Below are 15,949 nucleotides of genomic sequence, written 5' to 3' on the forward strand. Positions count from 1 at the left end.
GTGGGTGGGGGGGGGGGGGGGGGGAATTTGAAGAGGAAAGAAGAACAATGATGAAAATACAAAGGGAATGCTACGTTCTTTGATAACAGTCACACTACAATGTAAGCGCAGACACTCGTGTACCAGAATCAAACACACAACATACCCAATTAAATATCATACGACACCGTCTTAGACTTACAATCACACAAACGCACCCATATAGCAGGGAAAAAACAATTGTGTACCTCCTTAAGATTCCGTCAGCATGAATAAAGGGCAGCCACGCAAAATAACTCAAAGTAAAGGGGTGGGGATGCAAAAAGTAGCGCAAATGAAAGGGGAAGTTTTATTTATTCTCAATAGAAATAGCATAACTGATATTCTGTAAATGAAAGCAATAAAGTGTAGATAAAGACAAATTTTATACAAACTTATAACAAACGTGTTTCTTATAGAAACTTATGTCATCATGTACTTTTTATCTCTGGAACCGCCCATTTATGTTGATATACGGGTACGATTTAATTAAAAGCCTTGAAATATCGTATTAAATATTTTTTCATCATATCTTCATCCATGTGTTTGCTATCGCGTTCTATATTTACCAAATGTCTGCATAATGTTAAATTACCCTATACATGAGAAGGAATGACGTAGTAGAAAGATTCACCAGCATTTTTTCAAATGCCAGTATGCTGAACTACTAGTAACTTAACTATAGGAAAACATGTTAGTCGCGAGTATACTCTTCTAGAATGAGGCGATTACTGAAGATGATGATGATGACGATAATGATGACATGACCGAACACTGTATCGATATTTTTGTCGATATTTCATCACATATTAGTATATGTTGATTTCATCTCAATACGGGAAAGCATACTGTCATAATATAATCTGTTGAATTGCTCTTTGTTCGAGAAAGCGCGATGACATGATAGAAATGATAAAATAATGTATCTATATATCAGTCACATATATAAGTCACATGTTAGCATATGTTGAATTGCTCTCAATATGGGAAAGAACAACGTCATGGCAGAATTTGAACTGCTCCTGAAAACAAACAATATAAGAACATTAATCAGCCATTCATTCAGAACTAAATTTGCTGATCAATGGTGAGATTGTTATTTTTTTTCCATCGAGTGAATTACTGCAAAAGTTTCATGACTGTTCTAGTCGCGACTTAAACTGAAATATAAATGATATTGTTCACGGGTGAAGAAATGTTTGATCTAACATGTAAAACAAACGTATTTCAAATGTATCACCAATTCAAAAAAGAGGCTATTTACTCGAAAGTTATTAATATTTCTATTATATACGTAACATTGATTATAAAATGAAGTGGCAACCAGGCATAAAATAACTGAGGTTAGAAGAAATCTTAATAAACGTACTGGTACATCTGACATATAAAGAGATACAAGTATAAGGTAAACTAAAAATGCTTGCGTAAATAAATACATAACATTTTAAAGAAAACTTAAACAGACATGTACATGAATGCGTGTGCATATAAACTCTGCAGAAGGCAAAGAATACGTCATAAAAGCGCGAAGACAAATCAAATGAAGATCCAACATGAAAAACAAAACAAACTATCAAAATTCTTTTAAGGACATATAGATAATATCATCAAAATACAGAAGTTAAATCATAAATTCGAATTAGTTCTCTTATATCTTTAAATTTACTCACAAAGTTTGGAACAATCTGCTGGCGTCTGACTTTCAACTGACGTATCACTAGTGGGATTGAAACTTCTTTATCGAATCTTAAACGCTCAAATATGTTCATCAAAACTGCGACTATACCGCTTCGTTCAGCACCATTCCTGTAATGATAATATTACCACTTTTTTCAAGAATAGTACATTGTAACGAAACATGAAAAAAGGCTTGGTGCAGCTTTTCTTACATATTTTAAATGATGATGTATAAATAACGTTTGTCTGAATTTCCGTCACCGAGTTATTAAGGTCGCTGACTTCAAATCAATTGTTACTCTTCGAACCTCTTCGAAGAGGGCTCGGAGCCTCGCTTGAGATGCGGACTCTTGTCAGTGAGGACACCTCATCCAGCTGGCTTATGGAAGGTCGTTGGTTCTACCCAGATGCCCGCCCATGATGCTTGAATGCCCGGCATGTGGGTATCTTCTCCTCCACAATACAAAAACTGGAAAGTACCCAAAATGACCTACAATTGTTGATTTGATATAAAACTCAGCCAAAAAATCCATAAAGGTTTCGTATTGATATAGATAGCCAGTTGGACGTTTTTTAACGTTACGAAACACAGAATTTTACAAACTAATACCTAAGTAATACGCCTGCTTCTGTAATATGAACAAGTGAGCAAGTTTTCAACAGGTAAACGGTGTCATTTGAGCGGTTGCTGATTTAATTGTTGTCAGAATTCTAATAATTCGATACTCAGTTTATATATAGGCGGTCATATTTCAAAATCATGCAGTGCGGATGCAAAGGTCCAGTAGTAAAATTGACTGACATTGAAACCAAGGTTCGTGAGTCCGAAACCCCTCGTCAAACTTAGAATTACTAGCATCGGGATAAGAGCCTCATGTTTGGAAGGTGGACACCCGGTACGCTAATGAACCAGGGGAAATTCTGCAAATAAAACGTATTCTGTTTCTGGCACTCATTAAAATTACTAATAAGCATGTCAAGGAGTCACCTGTATTGCTTATCGGTAGCGTACACACATACACTGACGCGCGCGCACACCAATACAATATTACAATCCGTCCAACACTCATTAAACGTAGGTAATTGATCAAATAGTCTATGACCATCTTGTGTTTTAGGTCAGTCATTTCCAATTCTGATAGATAGTTGTTCTCTTTTCTATCGATAGTTGTGCAAGGTCAGTCTAAAAATCTCGCCATAATTAATGACGTAAAAAGATTTATCGATCGGCATCTTACAGATGCAACATCACTTCAGTGACTGTAATTTTTGTAATATATATAAAGGCTGAGACTTACAGACACTGAACCAGTATTGTTTTATTGTCGTTTTGTCTCTGCAATGTTTCTAGCTCTTCCAGAAAATATAACATTTTGCAGGGATCCGATGGTACCAAACTTGACGGTGGCCATTGCTTGAACATAAGCTGTGTAACGGAGCGCTTCTACAAATTTATACAAATAAGATAATATAGGAAAAATGCACGGTGTACACATATTGGATGACAATTCATATAATTGTTGATTCAAAAAATCACTTTAGAGAAGGTTCCATCAATGCAAAGCGACTTAGGTTTGATATTTTTTATCTGAAACTGAACTGCTTAACTTGACAATGTCCTAGTGATTGCGCCTTATGTCTGGAACAATGTCTGGAGGGGTATCGAATGTCGTCCTACACAGTTAAAAGCTGTATGACCTAAAATTGTGTTAATATGTCTTGAGGGCCAACAAAAACAAACAAAAACTTAAACTTGACATGAGCAGTGCTCTAAATGTTTAAAATGTGGTATGTTACTTCTTTTTACATACATTTGTCTTCTCTTATTTCCTGCCTATTACTGTCATCAATGTTATTTTATTACTTTCATATAAATACCTCTGATCGAAATGTTAAGTGGTAATCACGTTTGGTGTAATTCATCTGGTCGTCTTCCGCAACGAATGCCATGGAATATGGTCCAAGCTTAACTGACCCTTTCTCTGGTAAATAGGTACCGATCTATATATTTTAAAAGAATAATTGATTAAAATTGGAAAAACTATATTCTGATTTGGAACATTTGTACAACAGCACTTATATCAAATTGTTAAAATGTCGAATGCACAACCTATATCAATCCTTGAAAGACCAAAAAATGGAGATTATGGTACTTAATCTGACTTTAAAAACAAAAACAAGGATAAATATCGAACAGGGAAAGCCATATTCCAAAAATGCATCAACACTCGCCCCCACCCTCAGTTAACCACAACATAGCACGAGTACGTGCACGAGAACAAAACACACCCACACACAAATCAAACACACGTAATCGAAAAACACAGTGAGGTACTGCATCGGAACAGCCAGTGGCAAAACATTAATGGGAGGCTTAAACCAGTTTATGGTGCACCCAACCTCACCTTTACCACTACCATTTTCAAAGTCAAAGGACAGTGTAAAAAAGGGTGATATAAAAAAGGCATGTTATGTAAAACACAAATACATTTGTATGCTATTGTTTATGTATATAAAATCCTTAAGAAGCAAAAACAAATGTACCCAATGCCTTTACAGAACAACAAGGGATACAGAACATGACAAACAGGCATGAAACTCGTAAGGGTTGACGGTGGGGGCATGAAGACAGAAATCAGAATAGCTCAGTTAAAGGGTGGGGGCTTAAATTTACAAAAGTGGGACATGCATTTCTTTGTTAATTATATAAAAATACCATGCTGTATATAATCTATCTAACACCTTTCAAAAAAATGAGTCAGAATATGACAACATGTATTTACATCATCGTCACCATGTTCTTGAAAAGTGACGATGACTTTGACCTCCTGCTCATAAACTAGACGACAACAGTCGATAGCTGTAGCCTGCATTGGTGTCTGGGTCAGTATGTAGCCAAACTTATCCCGGTAGCCCTAAAAATGTATAACAAACGTTCAGTGAAATATCCTCCATCTAGTTCAAACAGATAAAATAATTATATTAAAAATGCTTGTTTATTTTCGCAAGTATATTATTGCCATTTTGTCTGTCCATATACATGTATTACATTTTAATTGACTTATGTATCAATTATATAACAATTTTAAAAAAGGGCATAATTAAAAACTCTGTACATCCACTTATTTGAATAAATGTAATATATTCTATTCATTTATTAATAATCATATATATGGCCGAAATAAAAGGTAAGGGTAGTTCTATGCTGAGTGCAGTCTTATTGAGGTTTCTGTCTCGTAGATGCTTTAGGTTTGATCTTTCACCTGCTGTCCATCAAAACAATAGTGTCCATCTCTGGACTACATGCAATCATTCTGTGAAGTTTGATCAAGACGAAACAAAACTTTCTCTTGTTTTTTGTCGATAATCAAAGGGTTCACCGGCAGACCGGCCATAGCAAAACAATATACCGTAATCTCATCAAATGGGCATAATGAAGCAAACATACCAATTAAAGATACTAGTATATAAATCTTTATACTATTTGCCATCACCTCGGTTGAAAATTCCACCGGCTCACATTTTTTCTGTGAACCTAGGTGCTTGTAATATCATATATTTCTTTTTCTTGAAACACCAAGAGCAAATTAAATTTAGTCTTACCGGGATAAAGACAGCATTAATATAGTCTGTGCATCCTGGCACTTGTGTAAGTAGAAATGGCCGGAACTCGTTTGCTAAAAGCATGGAATATGTAAATAAGTATATGTCTTGGAAATGTAAAAAAAAAAGATATTATTTGCAAAATTGTCTTAACTGAACTTATAATATCATGAAAACTACAACCTACAACAATGATATTGCACCAATGATATTTCTAGAAGAAATAGCGAACATAGAATTCGTCTTCGTTTCTTATATACAAAGAAATGGTTGAAATTCGGCATCCCAAACTCGCCTGTTTCAAAATTCCTTATGTGGTGAAGTTAAATTTCTAGTACCGTTTCAATTCTTCTTTTATGTATGTACTTTCACTCCGTTGAATTCGACATACTGCAACTTTCTTTATGTCTGAGGTCCCGTTAGTCAATTATTTATATATTAACGTTATGAGGTTCCAAAGTAAAATTGTGCTTCCTACATATATCTGTGATGTTGTATCGCAAATACATATCGAAAAAAATACCTGCTTAACAATAATTTATACACAATCCAGCGGTTGAAAATGTATTTAAAATACGTCGTCGAATCTTTGATAAATGCGTTCATTTTAAAATATATCTCAGTAAAAGGACTTCTGAAAAGTGTTTACGTGCAAGTATATTGTCGTATCTATTTCTCTTTTTGTTCTCTATCCTCTTTGCTGATGTATAATTATCATCCTCCGAGTCGTTGCCACTGGCAGTTCCTGATTCTCCCATCAGAGTCTGAAATAGATAAAAAACGACAACATGCCGTTTTAGTATGTAATATATATTGCAGTATTTCATATAAAGTACAGTTGAAAAAGCGTTATCTTGTGTACCGTTATGAGTATCGCCACATTTTGTGAGCTCGAAACAGCAAAAGTACCATAATACGATGTTGAAATGTCAAACTAATGAAGCTGCGATGGTGAAAACTTGAAACCACATGAAGAAAACCCGAAAGTACGATGTTGAAAACTCGAAACAATGAAACTACGATGGTGAAAAGTCGACATTATTTCGTACATTCGTCATCGTACTTTCAACTTTTCACCATCGTGGTTTCGATGTTTCTAATTTTCACCGCTATTGTTTCGTTGGGTTTAGTTTTCATTGTGGTACTCTCGGCTTTCCGCCACTGCAGGTTCAAGTTTTCAACACCTTACTATCGCCTTCCTCTCACCCATGCGCACATGTTTTTTACCGGTACACAACGTAGAACATAATCCTGTAGTCTTAAGATGAAGCTGCTTTGTTACCATTGTATTTGTTGTTTTAAATTCCTTCGTATATGTAACATGAAAGCGATATTACGATGGTAAAAAGTCGAACGTTCGATGGTAAAAAGTCGAAACGTCCTTGCTGAATACTCAAGATAACAAATACACGATGTTGAAAAGTCGACTTTTCACCATGTAAATTCGTTGTTTTGACTTCTCAACGTCGAACTGTCGTGTTTTCATCATCGTGGGTTTGCCACTATAGTTTCATAAGTCAACATTGTAGTATCGATTTTTTCGTTGTTTCGATGGCCCTAACAGAACACTTTAGTATCTCGAATTTCAAGGGTGTTTTATTTCGAGATAACTGAAAGGCTAAAACACTATACTTATTAAAACGTTTTCATCAATTGTGGTGTTTTAGTTTAGTTAACAAAATTATACATGTTACCATGACAACCTGATTATTCTTAGGATATCAAATAATGTAAATACATAACAAGACATAATGTCATCGCTGTATTCAGTGACATAACTACTTATGATGTCTTTTATGTTAGAATATAAAAGATAACTTGTAAGGAAAATATATAGCTTTTGATTCCAGTACAACATTACATAAACCAGAATAATGTGAATATTGCTTTGAGAAGAAATAAAACGGAAAATACATGCAGCAGACTCTGTCTATGCCTGAGATGTAATGAAATGTGAAACGCCTTTTCTTCCTCCTATAACCATTTTAAAAGCGGATCATTATTATTGTAAAAAAAAAACACATTGAAAAATCCATGATCTCAACAACTAAAAATTAAGAACAACACTGAGTCTACGGCCACGGAAATTGTTTTAGATGTTAACAGAATCTATAAACAGATTAATTTGAAGTAAACAAATCATTCGGAATCTACCTCGTACTGCCAGTACAGTTTCGTCTTTCTGGTCTTCGAGTCTATCTCTTTGAGCTCACTGTATACGCCGGGAAACTTGTCCATGTGTACAGGTTGCGATGGTAACACCAGTGCTTCCAAAATGATACCATGTAGGTACTTATATTGTTCCTACAAGATTATCATTTGATGTTTGTGTGAAAGAGTTATTCATCATGATATTGAACATTTAATACGTCATTTGTAAACCGCAACGTATTACACTAATCTTGGTTTGACAAAGGTTCAAGGAATGTAAGATATACCTAATAAATCACGTAGTACCGTTACTAATTCTGCTTCTACTGGTTATACGCTTTGTATGATGACAAATACGTGATTCTAACCAAATAAAATCATAATCCTTATTAGTGGCAGCCAACGCGGTACGACTGCTATAGAATGTGGTTGGGGACAGTGGTAACATACCTTTGTTTGAACCATGTTGACCCTCTGTTTCCTCAGTTCATCAACACACTTGAATACATCAACGGTACCCTTTTCTTTCCCTTGGTCATACTGAATATCCAGTGCAATGAAAGTTCCAGTACGCCCAACCCCAGCACTGTAATTGAAATAACAATTTAGTCTTTTTATCTAAATGTATATAAAAGTTAAAATACATTATTCAGACTTTTAGTCATACCATTGTAAAAAATCAAATTTGATGGAACTGTTACCGTCAATATGATACTCGATGCTTACAATAATCAAACGATACCATGTAAGATTCTTATTTTGATGTTCTATCGAATGTTATTGGTAACAATTTTGTCAGTGTCTTTCCCGTCTGTATTAGGATCTCGTATAAAAGTCACCTTACCTGCAATGGACTAACCACGGTCTTGTTTTTTTCTCGTCGTGTTTTCTGACTTGGTACCAGAAATGTAACAGACTTGATGTGCTTCTTGGAACGTCTTTGTCAGGCCATGCGGTATAGTGGAAATGTGTCACAATTCTCCTTCTGTCTGGCTTATCCTAACATCATATAAGCAGAAAACAGTCATACTGTCCAAAGCCCGAATTATAGTTTGCATCGCAATTGAAAGGATAGCATTTAATTGACTTCTTCAGATTGTTATCAGTTATATTATTTCACATCGTGACCGTTAAAGTTATATAAAATTATAATCTTATTTAATAAAATTATATCTTCAATCGCCATGTATTTATGATTCGAAACCATACTGGTGTTATGGTACAAATTTCGTATCGTATGCGTGACGTCATTATGTGTCGTCGCGTTTAGTTTGTTTATTATTTTTAAATAAGGTTTACAGGGTTTCGTTTTGAAGAGGCTACGTTTTTGGTGCGTGGCATTCCCTGTTTGATATTTTTCTTTGTTTTTTACAAACAAATATATTTGTAAAATAGTAAGGGAATTAAGTCGCGCCAAATTTTCGCTGCATCAGTCGTGCATATTTCTCAAAAAGAAAAACTAAACTAACCTATCAATACAGAAAACAAATCATTACACTCTTATGACTGTACAAATGAGCAGTTGTTATATCCCTTTCAGTTTCAGAATGCGGGCAAACTAGTCTCCTCGGGTGACACTTATTATTATTATTATTATGCCAGATTTATATAGCACCCTTTTCATGATAAACACGTTCAAATGCGCTTTACATATAGCAAACGCAGCCAAACAGGACGCGAAATTCATCCTCTACTAGAACAGACACAGAGCATCTGACTAGAGGAACAGAGTGAGATAACGCCCCCAGAACTGAAAGAGATTAATACTTTTTTAGATACAGGTTTGTCCGGCTAACTTAGCCTAGCTCTTTGCGAATAGACAGTCTGGTTCTTTAACGTGCCCGGTGTATAGCACCAATACATGCGAAGCCGTCTTTCCTGGAAGGAACCTGTACAGCCCTCTTAATTGGGGGGGGGGGGGGGGGGGGGGCACTCAAGAGCATCTCAGAGATTTCCAGTGCCTGCTTCTTCTTCAGTTCCCAGTTAACTTATATATTATAAAACGTGCAAATTCACATCAGCTCAGCACATTTTTCATATGTATTCTTTCAAATAAACTGCTGATGTCAATTGATACCTACTTGCATTCATTGTAAAGGAGACACATTTGTTCCATTCCAAACAAGTGAGAGGATGAGAAAATGGGTGGGATGTTGGGGATTAATATCACAAACTGCCTTCTTCAAATCAAATTGATGACTTAATACAAAACAAAAACAACATAGTTATTTGTGAGGCAGACATGAATCAATACTGTAATTATACTGAAGACAACGTGATTGTAATTCAGACTTTGATCTTGTCCAACGTAATCACCCCGATTCACATTTATCTATAGATGTGGAAGTGTACCATAGACATAAACAAATGCACAACTATTGTAAAGATATACCACAGACCTCTTGCGAAACTTTAAACCGTCTGACAACAAACTCAGCAAACACATCCTCTGCATCTGAGATAGCAATAATGTTTCCATGCTGCACACTTTCACCTGCTTCTGGCCAATACTGTTTGCACTTCATCTGAAAGCGTACATCATTTATTTAAGTACTTGTATCCACATTCTTACAATAGGGTTATTTTAACAGTACCTGGTTATTCAATGTCATAATCGGCTCGAGTTGATTTAACCAGGCCTTTATCACAATAGGCGCTTGCGCCAAGTGTGATTCGACTAGGCAAAATTAATGACAGCCGAGTGCATCTTTTTAGATCAGAATACTGCTTTAATGACCATTTTATTATATACATAAATCGATTTCTAGTGTTTCATCAGCGAAAATGTATTGAAAGTTAAGGCAAATAAGACTGAAAACTCGTTTAAAATAGTAAACTTGTTGGCCCATGGAACGTCGAGACAGCGTCATTACGTTGATTCTGACGACACAGCATTTGACCTCACAAACAAAGCAAGTTTTTCAACCATAGTTTTCTTCCGTATCCGATGGGAGTTCTATTCGTTTGTGAATTGCTTTTCAGGCAGAAAATTAATAAGTATATAAGATAAATGCTAGATTTAAATTTTTACTATCGAATAGATTTCCTTTGAAACTTCAACAACTTTCTTCTGATATGTATGTGTTAAATTACTGAAATAAAATTGATTCTATCATTATTTCCGATTATAACAATGACCTGTTTAAGAAGTTGTTGGCCTTAGAATTTCATAATATTGTTAGGACTTTTAAGATAATATATAGGCTTTTGTTCTTTCACTGCCCGGGATCATTGATTATAAAGAGTCATTCCCGAATTTGAATATTTCGTCTAGATTGAGAAATTGTGTATTTTATCCAACAGATCGGCACTACATTAGTTTTAAATAAACTATTGTACATTTTCCTGAGCCTTGAAAATGTGTATCATATCAAACAGATGTAAATAAAACGTTATTAAAATATAAAAAGTGGAAACACCACAGGTCGCTCAACACGACAAAAACGAAAATGTTGCAGGCTCAGTTTGATTGAAATTTTCATGGACGGCCGGGAAATGCGTGCTACCGTCCACACCCTCTAGCCCCGGGTTGAGCAGAACTCAACATTTACACATGCTACAAGTACAAAAATAATTTAGAGACATCCGCAGATGTGTTCATATGGCGGTGCACATGGAACTTGCATGTAATTCCATAAAAAGCAGCGTATTGTCCCCAGTCAAAATAATGGGTTACCCTAAACGAGAAAACAATGGGCAGAACTAAACAAACTGGAACTTAGAAAGGGGATCTGAGGTTATGGAGCCTGCATATCACAGGAACTGCCAAAAGACAAAATTAAAAAGCAGGTACCTTATCCAAGGGGTAATTATACAATACCCAAAGTTATGAAAGCTATGTTCAAGCTAAGAAACTAAACAGTACCTATAACATGACATAAAAGTCGTGCTGAACGATCTGAGAAGATCGAAATATAACAGCACTGATTGAATGTACGGGGATACTTTTTACGGCCGTCACACGGCACAAACAACGCTGATGTGATAATAAATAGAAAATTTAAGTGGAAACTCCACAGGTCATTCAAGACGACAAAAACGAACCTTACCCTGCTAAATTTCTATAATGAACTTGTCCTTTCCTATTTGGACAGTACAACTAACTGTTAAAAGTGGTGCTTACGAAACAGATACTGACTGAATGGCGAACAGTCCAGTTCTTGATCAGACTGCACGGATGTGCAGACTGATCATGATCTACATAAGTCGCAAAGGCAGAATCAATCGCGTGCAGCATGATAAGGGTTATGGTTAACAAAATAAAAAGTGATATAATTTCATAGCCAAATTTTTACGTTTTAAAGGAATAAATGCAAGGAATTCTCAATAATTTCTGGTCGTACAAACCTTGCCTTCCTCAGAAAGGTTTGTAGCCATTACAACTGTTTTGATGTTCTGTTCCCATACCATTCTCCAAAAGTCTCCAAGAGTGTTTGCAATAGGCCCTATGTATACATGATGTTGAAATATATTTTTTTGTGTTTGTGAAAGAACAACATAATGAACATGTATAGTCAAAACTGAAGTAGATTCTTCAAAATTGTGTAATTATCTAGTAATGTTTAAGATTAACAACAATCAGTTAGGCACGAAATGACAATAACAGGATATAGTCAAAAGGGTGCAAACTTTACTTACTCAATTTGTTTAGAATGTTTTTGCAAGATATGGTTTTCCTACTGGATAGATAGAGAGTAGTCCGAGGGTTTAGGAAATATCTGACTTCACAGAGACATGTAACATCATTTTCCTTGCCTACACTAAATAACATCCAAACATTTTAAATGGATCGTAAATCATTTGTCGGTCATTATATTTATCACAGATTATGTTTGCGTCATTTATACGATATCACAAGGAATATGCGTAGCTAGTCTTTTCCTAAAGCATATATTAGATATTTTTGCATGCCAGACAGGATTTTCTCGGGTGTTTTCCGCTGCTAAAAACTTATCTTACAACATGGGGTATAAAATGACTCTCATACCAGTGCGTAATTTCTTACGCTACTGTAATGCAATTGTGCCTAAAAATATTTTTACCCTATAATTTGAAGAATACGGTGTAACAAGAGCTGTCACTATTAGTGACAAATGCCCCCGAAGCGTGCCCAAGAATGCTACTGTTGTCTGCACATGATAAATTAGAATGGAAAACATTAGTGCCAAGTTATTTTAAAGTCCTTTGATAAAAGGCAGAGTTATGGACGAGACAAGAAACAGACCATGTTAACATTTGTCTCTTAATGTGACCTTGACCTTGGAGCTAGGGGTCTGGGTCTTGCGCATGACATGTCGTCTTATTACGGGGAACATTTATGCCGAGTAATTTCAAAATCCCTTGATGAATGGCAGTTATGGACCGGACAAGAAACAGACCATGTTAACCTTTGACTTCTAAATATGACCTTGACCTTGGAGCTAGGGATCTGAATCTCGTCTCATTATGGGGAACATTTATGCCAAGTCATTTGTAAAATCCCTTTATGGATGGCAGAGTTACAGCCCGGACAAGAATACACGGACGGACGCACGCATGCACGGGCGGACGGACAGTGCGGTTTTAATATGCCCACCTTCTGGGGCTTAAAAAAGAATATTACTAGATAGTAGGAGGGAAAAGAATTATCTAGCTCTCGGGTAACTATATTGCTTTAACATGGCAGTTGCACGAAAGCCAGATATTTTAATCTGCACCTTCAGCTAGTAAAAGATTCTCATCATCTTCTACCCTGACAACTTTGTTTTTCACTGGTAGGCATGAACATGAAGATTAAACAACTCGAAGATTCGAACTTGCTCAGAATAAAACATAGTGCTCTACATAGTCAAGGGTTGCTTATCAAAATTATATATCACAAATAACAGATAATATTTTATTCAAATAATACCTTGAGCAGCAATATAGGCATTTTCACCAGAATATCCCTGAAAAACAAAATTGTGACAGATATTTTCTTATATGAGGGGCGTTGAAATGTGTACCAAATTAATTTTGAGTGTAACGTGCGCAAAAAAATTAAAACATCACATGATTTTTAAAAAAAACAAAAACTGTTGGTTTATATTGTATGTACCAACTAGTATATGATAAATTATAAGTAAGGTTACTTTTTTTAAAAATAATTTCTAAAACAGGAACTATAGCGCCAGCTCATAACTCTTCATTTTGATATACAAAATGAAATTTCGAGTTTCTTATCTTTCAATTCAAAACGAAAATTTTAGTTTATCTTTCAATTTTGGGATAAATGTCAAAATTTTAAGTTAGTCTCTTGTAAGTCGACTTAATAAATCGACCGCACCTGGCACTAACGTTTTTTTTTTCACGGTTATCACTATGTTCAGATATTCGTCATTCAAATCATGTTATTACAACTGTTAACATCAGACATGAAAGTTTTTGACTTTAAATGTATGTCTTAATTTTGATATTCTGCCTTTTTTATATTTAAATACTAGGAGTTTACCTCTTCAGGAGGGAACTGCAAAACGTTATAATTTAATTTTGCTCATATATGAATACAAATGAGCCGTGCCATGAGAAAACCAACATAGTGGGTTTGCGACCAGCATGGATCCAGACCAGCCTGCGCATCCGCGCAGTCTGGTCAGGATCCATGCTGTTCGCTTTCAAAGCCTATAGCAATTAGAGAAACCGTTAGCGAACAGCATGGATCCTGACCAGACTGCGCGGATGCGCAGGCTGGTCTGGATCCATGCTGGTCGCAAACCCACTATGTTGGTTTTCTCATGGGCACGGCTCAAATGTATATCAAATATCTGATAAGAATGTTTAACTATTCAAGTTTTTAAAATGAAGAATTTATATGTATATCATATATTATATTATTACCATTATATAAGCAGCATTTATGTAGTCCGAATCAGGATGATCTGGAAAAGCTTTCAACATCACTCTGGAATGGTCATCTAAAAGTCAAAAGTAAATTTTAAAGATGTTCCAAACTACCAAATATGAATAAAACACATATGAGATTGTTGCATAGAAATGCACAAGATAAATATTAAACACAGCAATTACTAGTTCATCATATTAGGTAAGATTAAAGGTGAATTTCCTATTCTCTACTTGTCAATTTACTGTGAAAAATACAATTAACGTATTCAGTTTGGCATTAAGTCCTACAGAACTTACATGCATACATGGATTTGTATCTATTCTTGCCATAATTCCCTGGCTTGGTTGCAACATTGGCTGGATACTGCATACCGTACGGTATTTGCTGAAAATACAAACAGGTAAACACTGAGATTCTACTAAGGTCCATTCTTTAAAAAAAGCAGCAAATGGTTTTATACATGATGATAAAAGAACTTACTGAATTAAGGAACAATGACAGTCATGGTCAGATGCAAATTGCTGTTACGGAGTTCTATAATTTGGTGAATATTCTTGGCGGCATAAGATGTTATTGTCACGACAGTTACAAATGAAATATACTTCAACCCGTAAATTATAAATTGTAATATTATGAACATTTTATAGATAAAGTATAACTTTTTCAAAACAAGTAAAACAATAGCATGCAGCCTGTCATTTTATATTCACTTTTATGATAAATGGTGAATAATGTGTTTCAAGTTGTAATTTTATCCAGTTATTGAAATCCGTTAAATGTATATCATCTGATATAATAGCTTTTGGTTTACGTTAAAATTGGTTCTCTTAGGTTACTTTAAGATAAAGTTGTTGACCATTCAAACGGCAAAGTTTCATGCATAGAACACGACTTTTAAGAAAAAAAAACATATTTCATTTGTACATGTGTATGTACGTTAAATACAGGGTTTGTAAGTGCTATTTACCTTAAACTGTGTGATGAAGTATTCTTTGTTTGCTAGTCCTGTTTTCACGTATGACTCTAGCTCGGATATTGGGATTTCATGTCCTGACTGTGTGTTATAGTAGTCTGACTCGTGCTCCAGGTCATCACTTGTAAGTAGGTCTAAATAAAATAAGTTGTTTGTTTGTTAATGTAAAGGAAGGTAAGAACGCAAATATGTATTGAACAATATAAATGTTTTAGAATTATAGTTAGCCTCTATGATACTACTTATGTGGATATACTCCTTAAAAATAACATGTTCAAATCTGACCTCATTTGGGCAGCTATTAAGATGTCAATCAAGAACATAACCTAAAATTTCAAATTTGCGTTATTAATTAGACATTCAAGTGATTTATAAGGCGAGTCTATGCAATAAGAAGCAAACTGACTTTGTGAGTTATTTGGAGTCTCATTTTCTGTGCGTAAGTCTGACGAATTAACATTGGTATTGCCGTAACCGGGCTTCCCTTTTCTATGTCCGGGAGTTCCGTCATTCAAACCCAGGCTGAATTCACCTTTGTCGTTTGTTAAAGGTTTTCTGTATTAAAATACATAATATAGTTTCTGAAGTTTTAAAAGAAGTGAATGTACAAATCGTCTTCACGTAAATTTATGTATAATACCGTTTCTATAAAGTTTGGAAAATTA

General features: G+C 35.1%; 1 protein-coding gene across 1 annotated transcript in view; it reads right to left on the minus strand.

The window, feature by feature from the left end:
* Positions 1-314: 314 nt before the first annotated feature.
* The window catches only part of LOC128557420 (receptor-type tyrosine-protein phosphatase epsilon-like), a 33,757-nt gene continuing 18,122 nt past the window's right edge, over positions 315-15,949 (minus strand). Inside the window, exons 11-27 of the mRNA XM_053544791.1 lie at positions 15,691-15,839; positions 15,279-15,418; positions 14,608-14,695; positions 14,305-14,381; positions 13,340-13,376; positions 11,797-11,894; positions 9,849-9,974; positions 8,294-8,448; positions 7,900-8,035; positions 7,453-7,602; positions 5,948-6,062; positions 5,299-5,372; positions 4,479-4,610; positions 3,574-3,696; positions 2,994-3,139; positions 1,689-1,824; positions 315-1,040 (exon numbers count right to left, since the gene is read on the minus strand). Of these exons, the coding sequence (XP_053400766.1) occupies positions 969-1,040; positions 1,689-1,824; positions 2,994-3,139; positions 3,574-3,696; positions 4,479-4,610; positions 5,299-5,372; positions 5,948-6,062; positions 7,453-7,602; positions 7,900-8,035; positions 8,294-8,448; positions 9,849-9,974; positions 11,797-11,894; positions 13,340-13,376; positions 14,305-14,381; positions 14,608-14,695; positions 15,279-15,418; positions 15,691-15,839 (1,954 nt within the window). The 3' untranslated portion in view covers positions 315-968. The remainder of the gene's footprint in view (positions 1,041-1,688; positions 1,825-2,993; positions 3,140-3,573; positions 3,697-4,478; positions 4,611-5,298; positions 5,373-5,947; positions 6,063-7,452; positions 7,603-7,899; positions 8,036-8,293; positions 8,449-9,848; positions 9,975-11,796; positions 11,895-13,339; positions 13,377-14,304; positions 14,382-14,607; positions 14,696-15,278; positions 15,419-15,690; positions 15,840-15,949) is intronic.

Source organism: Mercenaria mercenaria, chromosome 5, assembly GCF_021730395.1.
Source record: "Mercenaria mercenaria strain notata chromosome 5, MADL_Memer_1, whole genome shotgun sequence".
Lineage (NCBI taxonomy): Eukaryota > Metazoa > Mollusca > Bivalvia > Venerida > Veneridae > Mercenaria > Mercenaria mercenaria.